The sequence below is a fragment of the Triplophysa rosa genome, linkage group LG14, assembly GCF_024868665.1.
Source record: "Triplophysa rosa linkage group LG14, Trosa_1v2, whole genome shotgun sequence".
NCBI lineage: Eukaryota > Metazoa > Chordata > Actinopteri > Cypriniformes > Nemacheilidae > Triplophysa > Triplophysa rosa.
In genome coordinates, this window is record NC_079903.1 from 5259114 (window position 1) to 5275756 (window position 16643).

The 16643-nt window shown below is 46.5% G+C and overlaps 1 protein-coding gene across 1 annotated transcript; it reads right to left on the bottom strand.

Annotated features, from left to right (window-relative positions):
* Positions 1-8167: 8167 nt before the first annotated feature.
* LOC130565193 (olfactory receptor 52E8-like) lies at positions 8168-9112 on the bottom strand. The gene has a single exon (XM_057351780.1). It carries the CDS (start codon positions 9110-9112, stop codon positions 8168-8170), a length of 945 nt encoding a protein of 314 aa, XP_057207763.1.
* Positions 9113-16643: the final 7531 nt, after the last annotated feature.

Below are 16643 nucleotides of genomic sequence, written 5' to 3' on the forward strand. Positions count from 1 at the left end.
GTTGGTAATACCTAGAATTTCAAAATCAAGTGCAGGTGGTAGATCCTTTTCCTATCTAGCGCCTAAACTTTGGAATAGTCTTCCCTGCACTGTCCGGGAGGCAGACACACTCTGTCAGTTTAAATCTAGACTAAAGACGCATCTTTTTAATCTTGCATACACTACTCTTCCATAATATAAATCTCTCGAGGGTTTAGGCTGCATTAGTTAGATCAACCGGAACCAAAAACACAACTGATGTACTTGTTGCATCAAAGAGTGCAGAACAGTACTCTACTCTCAGCCAGTCTTGTCTCATTGTTCCAAGGTTACCACAGCGAGCAGGATGCAGTTCATGGCCTGACCTGATGGTAGAGCGGAGAATGGGAAGTGGCGACCTGAAAAGAGCTGAGATGATAGAGCTGGATAAAGAAGGACGCGTTCACCTGACATGGCTTCACCACAAAATTTCAAATGCTATTAGATTATTAATGATAATCTTAAACTATAATTTATTGTATTAGTAAGTTTATTTATTTTATTTAGCCTTGTTGTGCAAGCTCTCTGGAGCTTGTGCAGAGGCAGCAGCTTTTGCCAGAGGGGAACTGGTATCCCCTGGTTGGGCCTGNGGGTCTGCATGGGTTCTGTAGGACTCGGCGTGGGTAACGACAGAGGCTCGGAACTGGGCTGGCTGGTGCTGGGGTGAAGAATCTACGGCTCCGCTCTCTCTCTCTTAGACGATGGTCTATGCGTGAGGCCAGTTTGATGAGCGCCTCGAGACTATCCGGTGGTTCTCGCGTAGCCAACTCATCCTGGACGGCGTCCGAAAGACCCTTCAGGAAGCACACCGCGAGTGCCTCGTCATTCCAGCCACTTGCTGCTGCTAACGTGCGGAACTGTATGGCATAGTCCGTCACACTGTGCTGACCTGGTCGGAGAGTGAGGAGTTGTTTCGTCATCTCAGGACCACTACCCGCATCCTGAAACACTCGCTTGAACTCTTCGGAAAAGGCAAAGTAAGATGCACAGTAGGGACTTTGGGCTTCCCAAACCGCAGTAGCATAGGCCAGGCCTTTACCAGACAGCAGGGTGATTATATAAGCGACCTTGGACCGGTCGGTGGGAAATGAGGAAGGTTGTAGCTCGAAAGAGAGAGAGCATTGGGTAAGGAAGCCCTTGCAGGCACTCGGATCACCTGAGAACCGCTGCGGGGTTGGAAGACGAGGTTCAGCCAGGGGATTAACCGCCACAGGTACTTGGATTGGAGGTGCAGGTGCTGCGACCGGAACAGTTACTGGGGGAAGTCGAGTAGTCATCTCCTGGATGGAAGTGAGCATCTCATATTGTGGGGTGGCGTAGTCAAGGAGTTATAAAAACTTGGTTGAATTTTCTCTAAATGTTTTTAAAAGGTCTCAGGCTGTTGCCTGCTTTACCACTCGGTTACACTGGGATAGACTCCAAGCCTCCTATAGCCCTGCACCTGACAAGTGGATTTAATACGTAATAGATATATAGATGACAGATAGATAGATAGATAGATAGACAGACAGACAGACAGACAGACAGACAGATAGATAGATAGATAGATAGATAGATAGAGTTTTGAAGATAGATTGAAGTCTGCAAATATGATATACTGTGTAAGGCCTTGTGCAACAAGGAATGAAACTCAACAGCTGTCCCCATAACACGTTTTAATGATTCATTTCAGTCCTCATTGCTGGACTTTGTTTATTTGACAAGCCCCATCTCAAGGGCCCTATATGTGTAATAAGGGTCATGCACAATTACCTTGCCTGTAACCACGCCAAATAGCACTCAAGGGAGATAGACCTATAATCAGAGTGGACTGAGAGACCGTTCACATCAACAAGGGTCCAATTATCTCACATCTGTGGTAATGAGGCATTGTGTGGCCACAAATGATCAGTGTGATGTCAGTCCTGTCCATGACAAATCACTTTTGCCTTGTACATTGCCACTAGGTAATTTGTTACATCAGTTGTTTTCATCTCGTTGTTTACCATTTTAATTGTTCCTGGCTGTTAATCCATAGATTGTTAACATGGTGTTTGACCTTGACCAAGCCTGTGGTAAAATATTTTCTTTTTCAAAAGGTACAGTAGTGCCGAATGTTACAAAGAAATGTGTTATTCTAATCCTTTTGTAGTTTCTATATCATTCACATTTTTTTACAACTCAAGAAATTCAGTCATTAAAATAATTTGAAAAATAAACCACATTATAAAGCAATACTAATGCTGCACAACTACAATAGTACTGTCAAGGACAATTAGAAACTTTATTTTACCCAGCCCTGTTGGATTTTGTTGAGTGAACAAAATCAAGAGAGCATTTAGATGTCATACAGTACAAAACAAGTAAAAAGAACAACAAACAAAATCGTCTCAGTTACGACTGTAACCTCCGTTCCCTGATGGAGGGAACGAGACGTTGTGTTGAGAGACAGACTGGGGTTTGATCTTGAGAACCTGTCATCTCAGAGAGGAATTTAAATGCCAATGGGCTTTGGCGAATGGCACACGCACGCCAGTCCCCGCCCCGTGCATACGGGTAGAATAGGGAGGTGGCGGCGGCCATTCACTCACCCTTTGGGCTGAGGAATCTGAGAGACATCTCCCGGTCGCTGCAGTGGGTCGGCGAAGCATTGTGGCATGAAGAGACAACGTCTCGTTCCCTCCATCAGGGAATGGCGGTTGCAGTCATAACCAAGACGTTCTCCTTCAGTCGGTCTCTCGACGTTGTGTTGAGAGACAGACTGGGGACCTATATTTACACGCCATGGCACTGAGCCGTATCACGACCTCAAGTGAAGCGACACTGACTAGACTAGCGAGTCACAAGTGAGCGTTACTGTGAGATGTAATCTTCCAGTGGAATCAGTACTTAGTAGCATACCCTTAGAGGCTCGTACTGATGGCCGTCACGGATGGTGGCGTTCGTCTCTATTAGCGAGACGCCGCCCGGCGCCGCAAGGAACACTGGGGAAACATTCCTCATTCGTTTAAAAAGTGTGTTATGGAGGCCACATCCTACCACAAGGGGAGGTTACATGTGGAGACACCAACATGGTCTCACCGGTGGGGAGAACAACATGTGAAAAAATGCATCAGCCCGAGTAGAGGGGACAGAACCCAGGTGGGTAGCCCACCGGAGGGGAGGTCACAGGTTCACCGACAGAGGAACCAAGAGTGAGGAATTCAACATACGGGAGAACATCTCTGGCGGGCCGTCGCTTGGAGGGCCCCAGTACCAGAAGGGCCACCAAAGGGGGGTGGGGCTGCTGGGGGGCAGGCTGCGCTCGGGACCTCGATGACCGATAGGTGGCCGAGTCACGGCGGCCCAGTCTGCTTCTTCACCACGGAGAACCTCCACGGTGTCACCACACAGCCCCACTTGCGAGATTGGCGCATCTAGAAGGCGAGCTTTCTGAGCGTCACTATGCAAGGTTGAGCCACATATGTCTCCCTTGGACCACTACCGTGGACGTCGTCCAATCCAGAGCACCCGGTGGTGGTGCGCAGCCGTCAACCACATCTTAACGCTTTGACTTATGACCTGATGGGTCGCCATAGCATTATGAACCTGATGGACCGCCATAGCGTGGAGGGCGGAGGCAGTTTAACCCACAGCATGTTAACCCAAGCAGTGTCAAAGAGCTTACATGCCCTGGAAGAGAGCCTTGGTCGACCCCTCCAAGTGGCAGTGTCTGCGGTGCACCGCGACTGCACATTCCAACTGGGGGACTTCGACATATCCCTTAGCTGCCTCACCGCCCAAGGAAGTAATAGCTCCTGAGCCCGTCAGATGGGAACGCGCCACGAACCAATTCTCGCTATTAACAATTCTCGCTATTAGCCTTTCCCCTTCGTTAGTTCTTGACGCCTTACCTTTTCCACTAGAAGGTTACGACTCGCGAGAAGCACTCACCTGTGACTCGCCCAGGCTAGTCAGTGTTGCTCTGTTAGAGCTTGTGACGCGGCTCAGCGCTGTGGCATTTCGTATAGGGACCCCATTCTGTAGACACAACGTCGAGAGACCGACAGAAAGGGAACGTCTCGTTGTGTCCCTCATGTCAATGCTTCGTTGTCCGCTGCAGCGACCGGGAGAGGCCTCCCAGGTTCCTCAGCATAAAAGCTGAATGAATGGAGCACGCGGAACACGAGGCTCTGCCATGGCTCTACCACAAGACCAAGAAAGACATGACAAGAAGAGGCAGAACCATGACAGACATGCGCCACAATTCTGTGCTGATTTAAAGCTTCACGCACCATTCTGTTGACGGAAGTGCACTTTACAGCTCGGTTGCCGAGCTGCATCAGATTATAAACATAAGCACTTGCACTGTCTACACCGCACACGAGCCGCACGATGCGATGCAACAAATGACTATAGAATCCATTATAATACGAAATTTTGCCACTGGATAGTGCGATGTAACATGACAAACGCCTTAATGGTTTCTTTTGTCTTTTATCGCTGTGCATCCATCACTTGCGTGCGTGCGGACCCGGTGGTATAGGCTGGCACGGATTAATGCACAGGCTTTCCTAGGCTGCAGCCTAGGGGCCCCACCTGTTTAGGGGCCTCTGATTGGCCAGATCTTTGCCGGTGATTGGATAGATGTGACATTTGGGTTACATCTGTCCAATCAGCTGCAGGTGAAATCATATCAATAATTTTCATTTACGTCAATACTATTGCTAGACTGCATAGCGTCAAAATGTCAGAAAGAAAGTACAATAGTGGAGCACAAAAACGGAAAATACAAAGGTTTAAAGACCAACGTGACCAAGATGGCACCAGGAGGACTGGCAGCTCACATTGGCTAACATCGGTGCGGAGGTTTAAACAACTGCAGCGGGATCCTTAGCTGTTGCAGCAGTTAGCTCATCATGTCATCAGTAATATTTGAGGGAGTTATGCCACAGTGACACGCATATTATACAGGTTGGTTTTTAATTAACGTTATGGCTTTGTTTTATACACAGTTTATGTAATGCACTGTGGTTTGTGTCTCAGTAAAGATCCACCAAAGGGATTTTAGGGGCCGTTCATATTTCGCGTGTAAAACTGGAGCTTGCTCTCCTGGTGGTCGCCATTGCTAAGCAACCAGGAATGTAGAGGAAACGCTGCAGTATTTGTTGTCTCAATGTGTGTGTTCCTGACACCCCTCAAAACGTTGGTTTGGTGTCTCAGCATGATTCTATCTAATCATCTTACGTCATCACGAACGTGCATGACACATGATAGTAAACAAAACACGGGTCAATATATTGTGTTTTTATTCACTTGATGCTATTATGCGCAGTGAAGAGCAAACAACACTTGGTCTTACTGTATGTTCACTTACAGAGCTTTCTGTTGCTTGCAAACAGACTATTGCTCAGGACTATTTTTAAATATGGCATCGTATTACCATCCATTTGCCGCTGTGATTCCACTCCAAACACGCAAAAAAATGCAGTCTCACTCTTGCTCAAATCCAAGGTAAATTACCAACCCTATTGTCCCTTACACGTGTGTTATTGAAGTAAATACATTGTAATCGGCTAAAGCGCATGCGCAGGGTTCAGTACCCTGGTGAGCACCTGAGTTTACGTGACAGCTTTTACATTAGCAATTTTTCATGCAAACCGTGCCCCATTCCGAACTAAATTGCACCCCTGAAAGGCACCTGAAAGCCACCTAAGGGGGGAGCCTCACCCAAAGAACAGCCTGTGCACTTTATGACTGCTATGTTCTGACTCCTCATGTTTTTACAAATACTTGTGGGTGTTGTTTGAAATGCAACACTATACTATTAGTAGACAGCTAAACGCAATTTAAATATCTTAATTAAAAGTATACACACTCACGTCACGGAAAGATGCCACAGACTGAAGGCAAGATTAATAAATTCCAAAAACACCTTTAATAGATCCAATAATCACTGGGAAGTCCCACGGGTAACAATACAAAGTAACACACATGATAACCAACAAAGAACAAAGAAACACAGTGAGTATATATGCATTCCTAGTCATGTGCATGATTGATGGCAGGTGCAGTGCTTATGAGGGATTGGTGAGGGAGTGTGAGGGATGATGGGAGATGGAGTCCAATGGGAAATGTGGGAGAAACAGGCTGGGAACAGACAGGACTGTGACAGTACTCGCGCCTTGAAGGATTAACCAGGGAGGGGGGGTGGGCGTCCTGGAGGCTAGTGCAGGGACAGGACAAAGGCCTCCAGGACGGTACTTCCGGCACAGGGGATCAGAGGCGCCATGGAGGTACCGGGAGCTCAGGTGACCGTGGCTATGATGGTGGAGCTGGGGGAGCCAGGGATTATGGTCACTGTGGCCTTGCCGGTGGAGCTTGGAGAGCGTGGGACGATGGCTTCTGCGGCCATGGCAAAGAATCCGCCCAAGGCTACCACGACCACAACATAAGTGGTGCGCCTGCTACCACTAGCTTTCATGGTTTTGTGGTGGGGGACAGCACTGTCCACTTCGGCCAGATGGAGCCCCCCAAAAAACAATTCTAGGGAGAGCCCTCGAGACCCCACTGGACCCAGGTCTTATAAAACTAGGTTCTGTGTACTTTCATTGTGTCCTCTTTATGTCTGGGCCTCCTTTTAGTTTGTTTGTGTATGTTTCTGTGTGCGTTTGTGTGAGAGTGTTTGAGAGTGTGTGTAAGTGTGAGTTTTCTGTTTCTGCCCCTGCCCCTGCCATTCCCGCAAAAAAAATGTGGAGCATTTCAATTCATAAATGTGATCTAACAAAGGTTACAGGGCAGATAATAATCATATATGCAGTTTAGATTGCTTGTAATTGGGATGAAGTAAACATCTTTTAATTATTTTAACATAAATTGTTTGATTGTGTTGAATTAAAAACCCAAAACTAGACCCACCAACACTGGCTGGGTAATAAATACACCATACAAGGGTAAACAATTTATTAAGTGATCAATGTTATCAAATGCCATTCAGATGGTTTAATTCATTTTTATTAAATACAGTGCTCCTATTACAATTTCTACTAAAATGTTTTAACAGTCATTAAGTAATGGAAAGTCCTTCACAGGATGAAAACGCGATTGCCGACTCTAACATTGTCAACACCGAACGTGACCGGTGCGACATGACAATAGCTTGTTCCTAATGGGATTGTTGTGTCGCATCCAGTGTGGACAAAATTTGAAATGATAATAGGTTCTAGTGCATTCTATTGTCTTTTATCATGTTGCATCACGCCGCACGACGTCCGGTGTATACACGGTGTAATAGCAGATAACACGCTTTATTTATTTACACTGTTGATATTACTTCATAAAGTGATTGCCATGGCTGTCATTCAATCTTTAATTACTTTCATATGTACAGAGTAATATTGCAATCATATATCACAGTGTATTTGTACTATCATAAATACTAAAAATATGTATAATAATAAAAATAAAAGGTTGCTGTTAACCACTACACATGAATAACTGGTAAGTATAGATGCTACATATCAAAGGAGTAGTTCACTTTAAAATAAGCCCCTTTTCCATAGTAGGAATAAAAATTACGGACTTATGGAAAGTCAATGGGGGCTTATTTTGAAGTGAACTACTCCTTTAAGAGTTGCAGATTTGTAAACTACTGACAACCCCATAAGAGGTCTACTTATCACAAAAACACTCATAAGACAGAGTTATCAAGCTATCAAGAAAGACTGTCACACAACAACCTCAACATTTCTTCATGCTCCATTCAAAGCTGAAAAGAGATGGACAAGTAAACACCTGTAATTTTAAAGTTACTTGCATTATATTAAATTCACTCAAAAACCTTTTGATTAAGAATTGTTTAAACAGATTGATTACACATTGAACAATAACAATGCAAAAATGTACACTTAATTCCAAACATACAAGAGTACATCATTATGTAAACCATATTTTATGCATTGCATTTACATTATAGCTACAGAGGCACAGAATAATTTCCGGTGCATCTGCCTTCCCATTGTAAAAAAATGAATGTTTAAAACATGTGGTTTTTATGGTTAAATTAACATTTATTATTTTATTCTTACCCCTTATTATTGTTAACTTCCACATGATTTAAACAAAATATGAATACAAAACAAGTTATGTTGTCAATGCATCATATTTACATTTATTCAGAAATGTATTATTCTTAAATGGGCAAAACTTTATAAATCTTTATAAACCTCAGAAAGGTTAGTCTTATTTCTTTTGTTCTCCATCCATAGATTAGTGGGTTAATACAACTTGGAACAAGTAAATATAAGATGCTAATGAATATTCGGCCACTTGAAGAAATTTCATTCCGTATTCTGTATAACATAAATGCAATCAAGGCAAAAGTCAAACTAAGTGACATGACAATAAGGTGTGTAACGCAGGTATTAATGGCCTTTAAATGGCCCTTACCAGATCTGAACACTGAGACAAAAATTACAACATAGGAAACAGCAACGAGAATAAAATCTGTAGTTGGTATAAGAAAAGCAGAAAAAAGACCTACAAAGTTATTAATGGTTATATCACCACATGCCAACTGAACCAATGCCATGTGCTCACATAAACAGTGATCAATAATATTTGTACAAAAGGACAGTCTTCCAGCCAGAGAGACCATGGTTACCACCAGTAGTGCATTTCTCATTACTGGCCCAACAATAAACTTCATAAAATTGCCAATTTCCATGTATTTATGATAATAAAGAGGTTTGCATATTGCAAAGTAACGGTCCAGTGCCATCCAAAAAAGCAAAGTCGAGTGAAAGGACCCAGCAAAATAAATGCCAAACATTTGTATCAAACACCCGTTCAGAGATATGCCACTCCAGTTAAATAATAAGTTAAGAAGCATGTGAGGTACAAAAACCATAGGCAATGTCAAGTCTGAAAGCGCCATAAAACCGATTAGTACATACATAGGGGAGTGCAGAGATTGTTGTGACTTGATTAAATATATGAGAGTAGAATTTGCTGTGATTGACAATAAAAACATCAGAAAGAAAGGGATGAATAACAAAGGCCTCCATTCTTCTAGGCTGTGGAAACCGTTTAGTGTGAAGTCTGTAAATGTGTGATTTTGTTCAGGAAGATCCTTCATCCTTCAGTCCGTTTCTGTTCAAAGAAATCAGATACATGAAGCCGAGAGAGCTTAAGATAAAAGTCTTCAGATAAAAATAAAACACATGACTGGCACATCTTTATACAATGTTGAAGATTACCTTTACTTTGATGTTTCTGTGATCATATTGTAATGTAAATTCGCACAGGAGTGCAGTTAATAAGAAAAAAGCCGCCTTTAAACAGTCATAGGTTCAATGAATGTTTCGTATGACATATGATACAAAAGCACAAAGTTTATGAATAACAAGATGCAATGTAAAATCTACCCACAATACCCACTACCTCTCAATAATCTGAGTTCTCTTACACTGACCGACAAGAACTTCTTTCTCTTAGTCTCAGTCTTGTTAGACTGAAATGAAAGCTTGATACATATCATTGTTTCTAAATACACCATGTTGTGTTCCCATGAGTGTCTACGTTCATATGCATCATAGGGCCACACCTACTGGTAACTTTTTTGAAATTCTGCGATTTTTTTAATCATTTTTTCATTTACTAATGAATTAAGACCTACAAAGAATAGGGGCTTCATTTACAAAATGCTGCGTAGAAACCGTCCTAAATTAGATTTTACGATAATTTCTCAAAGTGCGAATGTTATTCATGGAACGAACGTATGCACAGAAAACGTGTGTGCCTACCTTTCAGATATGAAAGTTATGAATCACAAAAGGATCCTGAAATTGTGCACAGCTGAACACTTTCATATCTCCGCCTTTTAACAATGTCAAATCAATATTGTTGAAATGAAAGAGCATGTCAACGTCCAAAGCCTTTACGAGTGTCAGCAATGGCTTATATTTCCAAAAACATGCACTCGGACAACAAAACCTGCTCAGACACTGACATGGTGCTTTATGATCACTTTTCCACATCAAAGACAATAAAAATATGAATATTGACGTGCATTTTTTCCTACGCACACACTTTATAGGTTATAGGAGAAAAAAATGATGGAATAGACATTTAATAATATCTACCGAGACTGCAATGCTCTCAGTCATTGAAGCCCTGAGACTGGCAAGACCAGCCTCTAAATCATCTGTACTCATCCTACTAGATCTATCTGCTGCTTTTGACACCATTAACCACCACATCCTCCTGTCAACCCTCAAGGCTATGGGTGTCTCTGGAATGGTGCTACAATACTTCTATACTTCTAATAGTCTTACCTCTCAGATAGGTCATTTAGAGTATCCTGGAGGTGAGGTCTCTGAGTCCCAACATCTCAATACAGGGGTGCCTCAGGGCTCGGTGCTTGGACTGCTGCTCTTTTCCATATACATGACATCCCTAGGTTCTGTCATTCGGAAACATGGCTTTTCCTATCACTGCTATGCAGATGAAACAAAACTCCACTTGGCATTTCAGCTTGACGATTCAACTGTTTCTGCAAGCATTTCAGCATGCCTGAGTGACATTTCACTCTGGATGAAGGACCATCACCTGCAGCTGAACCTTGCAAAAACAGAACTGCTTGTAATTCCGGCCGGCCCAAAGACTCATCACAACCTCTCCATTCAACTAGGCTTATCAACCATCAAACCTTCCAGAACGGCCAGAAACAAGTGGTAATCGATGATCAGTTAAACTTCACAGATCATGTTCCCATCACCAACCGGTCCTGCAGATTCATCCTCTACAACATTAGGAAAATTAGACCTTACCTGTCGAGCATGCTACGCAAGTCAGGCTCTTGTCCTGTCCAGACTGGACTATTACAATGCGTTACTGGCTGGACTCCCAGCTTGCACAACCAAACCTCTACAGATGATCCAGAATGCAGCAGCAAGAGTGGTCTTCAATGGACAGAAGAGAGCACACGTCACTCCTCTCTTCTCTCTTAAGTTACATTGGCTCCCTTTAGTCGCTCGCATCAAATTCAAAGCTCTACTCTTGGTGTAAAGGACGTGACAAGGACTCAGATGCAGGTATAGTTAAATGGAGAGTTTATTAAAAAAAAAAAAAAAAAAAGGTAAATCCAAAATAAACACTAGTTGACAGGGTACTCCTGGCAGCAACAACAAAAAAAAAACAACAAGGGAAAAAAACAACAACAACAACTGTTCACTCCAGTGGGGCGAGAATAGCGACGGTATCTGTAAGGTAAAACTAGAGGCAAAAAGCCGAATGGGAAAAACAGTGCAAACCGGCCCTCTCAGTTATCGCCTCCCTGGGGAGAGACGCGGAGATTAAATCCTGCCTTGTGAACAGTAGAGTAGAGAACAAAAAGCATTAGTACATGGCATAATGCTCGCAACCAACACATACATCGCCACGCCGAAAACAGGGACAGCCGTGGCTAAAATAGAGGGAAAACCAAATGGAACACAGGTGTGAGTAATAAACGCCGCTGAGTAGCTGAATGGGGAACCAGGCGGGAGAGAAGTGAAGGGGAAAAACAATCCAACAGTAAAACAAAAAAATAAACAAACAAACTAACAGGCAGAGCCTGACAGAATCCCCTCCCCAAAGGTGCCTCATGGCATCCAGACAGCTACTCCCGTGAGCGAAGAAAACGATCAATAAGGGAGCAGTCCAATATGTCCCGAGCGGGGATCCAGCACCTCTCCTCCGGACCGTAGCCTTCCCAGTCTACCAGGTATTGATGGCCTCTACCCCGCCATCTTACATCGAGGAGTCGGCATACCGTGTAGGCCGGCGACCCCTCGATGAGCCTAGGGGGCAGAGGGGCAGAGGTCGAGGGTTGAAGAGAGGGAGCGAACTACGGGTTTAATCTTGGCCACATGAAAAGTGGGGTGGACACGCTTAAGAGAGTGGGGTAATTTGAGGTGAACGGTAACTGGGTTGATGATCTTGGTGATGGGGAAGGGGCCGATAAACTTGGGCCCCAGCTTACGTGCGGGAATATTGAGGGGGAGGTCAGACGTGGATAGCTAGACCCTTTGACTGCACACGTAGGGAGGGGCTTGGAGCGATGACGATTGGCTGACGCTTGGTTGCGTCTACGTGTGAGGATGAGGGCTCGTCTGGCAACTCTCCAGACGTGAAGACACCGGTTAATGAACGCCTGAGCAGAAGGGACGGTAGCGTCCGCCTCTTGGGATGGAAACAACGGGGGCTGGTAACCTAGGCAACACTGGAAGGGCGAAAGACCCGTAGACGACACCGGAAGGGAGTTGTGAGCATACTCGACCATGGCTATCTTAGAGCTCCAAGACAACGGTTCCGATGAGGCGACGCAACGCAGGACCCTCTCGAGATCTTGATTGGCACGCTCGGACTGCCCATTAGTCTGTGGGTGGTACCCGGAGGATAAACTGGCAGTGGCCCTCAGGAGTCGACAGAACTCAGCCCAAAACTTGGAAATAAACTGGGGGCCTCTGTCAGAGATCACGTCCACGGGAAGGCCATGGATACGGAAAACGTTATCTAGGACGACAACCGCAGTCTCCTTAGCTGAAGGGAGCTTAGGAAGGGGAATAAAATGTACCGCCTTCGAGAACCTGTCCACCACGGTGAGAACCACAACGTTGCCACAGGACGGAGGAAGTCCCATGACGAAGTCCATGGCAATGTGGGACCAAGGTCTCGAAGGGGTAGGTAACGGCCGCAAGAGTCCTGCCGGGGGACGGTTGGAAGTTTTATTGGTCGCACAGACTGGGCAGGCCAAGACGAACTCCTGAGCGTCCCGTGCCACGGAGGGCCACCAGAACCGTTGCTTGATAAGCGCGATGGTATGAGAAGCTCCCGGGTGGCAAGCTAGTTTGGAGGAATGTCCCCACTGGAGGACGCTGGTTCGGACCGACTGAGGAACAAACAATAAGCTCTCTGGAACACCAGCCGGGGGAGTAACGCCGTTCAGCGCCTCGCGGACCATCGATTCCACCCTCCAAGTGACCGCCGCAACCACTCGACTGGGGGGAACAATGGACACCGGGGGGGTGGAAGTAGTCTCTGCCTCAAATTGACGCGAGAGCGTGTCTGGCTTACCGTTCTTACTCCCCGGACGGTAGGCAATGACAAAATTAAAACGACCGAAAAAGAGAGTCCAGCGAGCCTGCCGAGAGTTCAGTCGCTTGACCGAATGGATGTATTCTAGGTTTCTATGGTCGGTCCAAACCAGGAAAGGAACCTTGGTGCCCTCCAACCAGTGGCGCCATTCCTCCAGCGCAAGCTTCACGGCTAACAACTCCAATGTCGTAATTCCGCTCCGAGGAATTGAGCCGGCGGGAGAAGAATGTACAGGGGTCTATCTTGTCGTCCGGGGTGGCCCGTTGGGACAAGATCGCTCTTACCCCTGCCTCCGAAGCATCTACCTCCACAATGAACTGACGAGACGGGTCAGGATTAACAAGAATAGGGGCGGACGTAAAAAGATTCTTTAATTTAACAAACGCTGTTTGGGCTCGTTCGGACCATTCAAAACGTCTCAAAGTGGAGGTGAGCTCCGACAAAGGAAGAACGACCTGACTGAACCCTCGGATGAACCGCCTGTAAAAATTGGCGAACCCCAGGAAATGGTGGACTGCCTTGAGGTTCACCGGGGTGGACCAATTAGCAACTGCTTCTACTTTGGCAGGGTCCATCCGAATACCCTCACACGACAAAATAAATCCCAGAAACGGAACCGACCGTGCGTGAAACTCGCACTTCTCCACCTTGGCGAACAGACGATTCTCGAGTAACCGGCCTAAGACTCGCCGACGTGCTGGACATGGTCTCGTTCGCTGTGTGAGAAGATCAAAATGTCGTCGAGGTAAACGAAAACGAACCGGTCGACCATGTCTCTAAGCACATCATTGACGAGCCTCTGAAAAACCGCCGGTGCGTTCGACAGGCCAAAAAGCATCACTCGATACTCAAAGTGGCCTGTGGGAGTGTTAAAGGCGGTTTTCCATTCGTCCCCCTTCCTAATCCTGACTAAGTGATAAGCATTGCGTAAGTCTAACTTCGTAAAGATGGTTGCACCCTGCAAGAGCTCGAAGGCTGACGACATCAAAGGCAAGGGGTGACTTTTCTTGACCGTGATGTCGTTCAGCCCCAGGTAATCAATGCAGGGGCGAAGGGAACCATCATTCTTCTCCACGAAGAAAAACCCCGCCCCAGCCGGAGAAGAAGAGGGACGAATAATGCCGGTCAACAAGGAATCGGCCACGTACCTTTCCATTGCCTCCCTCTCGGGACCAGAGAGAGAATAAAGGCGACCTTTAGGTGGAGAGGTGCCAGGTAATAGGTCGATCGCACAGTCGTACGGGCGGTGCGGAGGAAGAGATGCCGCTCGAGACCTACTGAATACCACTCTCAGATCATGATAAATGGTAGGTACCCCCGTGAGGTCAACAAGATCCTCCTGTAACAGAGGGGTAGGGATCGAGGGAGACAAAGCAGTAGTTAAACAATTAGACGTACAGAAAACACTCCATTCACACACAACATTGTTTCTCCAGTCAATGTGAGGGTTATGTTTCGACAGCCAAGCATGACCCAAAATGACTGGAGCAGAGGGTGAATAGATTAGGAGAAACTGAAGCACCTCTGTGTGATTAACGGAAGTGGTGAGCGACACAGGTTCCGTGGTGGAGGTGATGTCGGTGAGTGGGGTGCCGCAGAGCGTTTCTGCCGCGATAGTCTGGGCGAGTGGAGTAAAGGGAATTCTCCACTTCATGGCCAGTTCGGTGTCAATAAAATCACCCTCCGCTCCAGAGTCTATGAGGGCCAACACTGAGTGGCTCCCTCCCCTCCACTGAATGACTGCCGGGAGAACAGTATGGCTGCGAGAGAGAAGGCTGGCAGGAGTAACGCTTACCCTACGGGAAGTCATGTCACCAGGATGATGTCTGCTGAGTGGGCAGACCGCCACTAAATGTCCAGGATCAGTGCTGTAAAGGCACAGGTCATTGGCCAGACGTCGACGACGTTCGTGGTTGGAGAGGCGGGCACGGCTGATCTGCATAGGTTCCTCCAGGGGGGCAGAAAGTCGTTGGTTCTCATCCCTGGGGGTGCTTGAGGGCTCCCCGCCCAGCGTCCCCCTCCCGCGCCGTCGAGACCGGAGACCCAGGCGAAAATCGACCTGGAGGGCGAGCTGCACCAGCCCGTAGAGCGTCGGGGGAAGTTCCAGTGAGTAGATCTCGTCCAACACATGGTCCGCTAGTCCGTGCAGAAAACGGTCCCAGAGCGCCTTGTCGTTCCAGCCGCAGGATGATGCCAAAGTGCGGAACTCAATGGAGTAATCCGAAACAGACCTGCGACCTTGTTGTAACAGTGACAACAACCAAGCCGCCTCGTTCTCCAATGCAGACCGATCAAACACCCTCTTGAGCTCCTGAGAAAACAACTCAAAAGAATCGCAGCATGCATGGAGGTTGTCCCACACCGCCGTTCCCCACTCCATGGCGACGCCTGTCAAATGCATGACCACGAATGCCACCTTCGACTGCTCGGTGGGAAAGCAGGAGGGCTGTAGGGAGAAAGTCAGTGAGCATTGGGAGAGGAAGGAACGACAAGAGGTGGGCTCACCGGCATAGGGAACCGGAAGACTGAGGCGCGGCTCCGACCGCTGTGAGGAAGGCACATCTCTCTCCAACGGTGCTGCACTGGCAGTGACGGATGCCTGTTCAGCTTGGGTCCGTTCCAGGTGTTGAGTGATGGCAGCGAGTTGTTGGGACATGGTAGTTATGCCTTGTCGGATCTCCGCTACCTCCTGCTGCTGCCGACCCAATAGCACACCCTGCTTTACGACAGCTTGGCGGACATCTGTCTCTCCTGCTGAGTTTATCCTTGGTGGCGATGTACTGTAAAGGACGTGACAAGGACTCAGATGCAGGTATAATTAAATGGAGAGTTTATTCCAAAAAAAAACAAAAAAAGGTAAATCCAAAATAAACACTAGGTGACAGGGTACTCCTGGCAGCAACAACAAAAAAAACCCAACAAGGGAAAAAAAAACAAAAAAAAAACTGTTCACTCCAGTGGGGCGAGAATAGCGCCGGTATCTGCAAGGTAAAACTAGAGGCAAAAAGCCGAATGGGAAAAACAGTCCAAACCGGCCTTCTCAGTTATCGCCTCCCTGGGGAGAGACGCGGAGATTAAATCCTTCCTTGTGAATAGTAGAGTAGAGAACAAAAAGCATTAGTACATGGCATAATGCTCGCAACCAACAAATACATCGCCACGCCGAGAACAGGGACAGCCGTGGCTAAAATAGAGGGAAAACCAAATGGAACACAGGTGTGAGTAATAAACGCCGCTGAGTAGCTGAATGGGGAACCAGGCGGGAGAGAAGTGAAGGGGAAAAACAATCCAACAGTATAACAAAAAAATAAACAAACAAACTAACAGGCAGAGCCTGACACTTGGCCTACAAGACCACCAGTGGTTCGGCAACCCGGAACCTTCATTCGCTAATACAAACCTATGTACCGGCCGGATGCCTACGCTCTGCAAATGAAGACGTCTTGTAGTGCCATCCCAAAAAGGGACAAAATCACTCTCACGTACCTTATCTGGATCGGTTCCACATTTGTGGATGATCTGTCCGCTGC

What these genes read in the sequence shown, in the direction of transcription:
- LOC130565193 (XM_057351780.1), bottom strand. Translation starts at nt 9,112, where the DNA reads ATGAAGGATCTTCCTGAACAAAATCACACATTTACAGACTTCACACTA.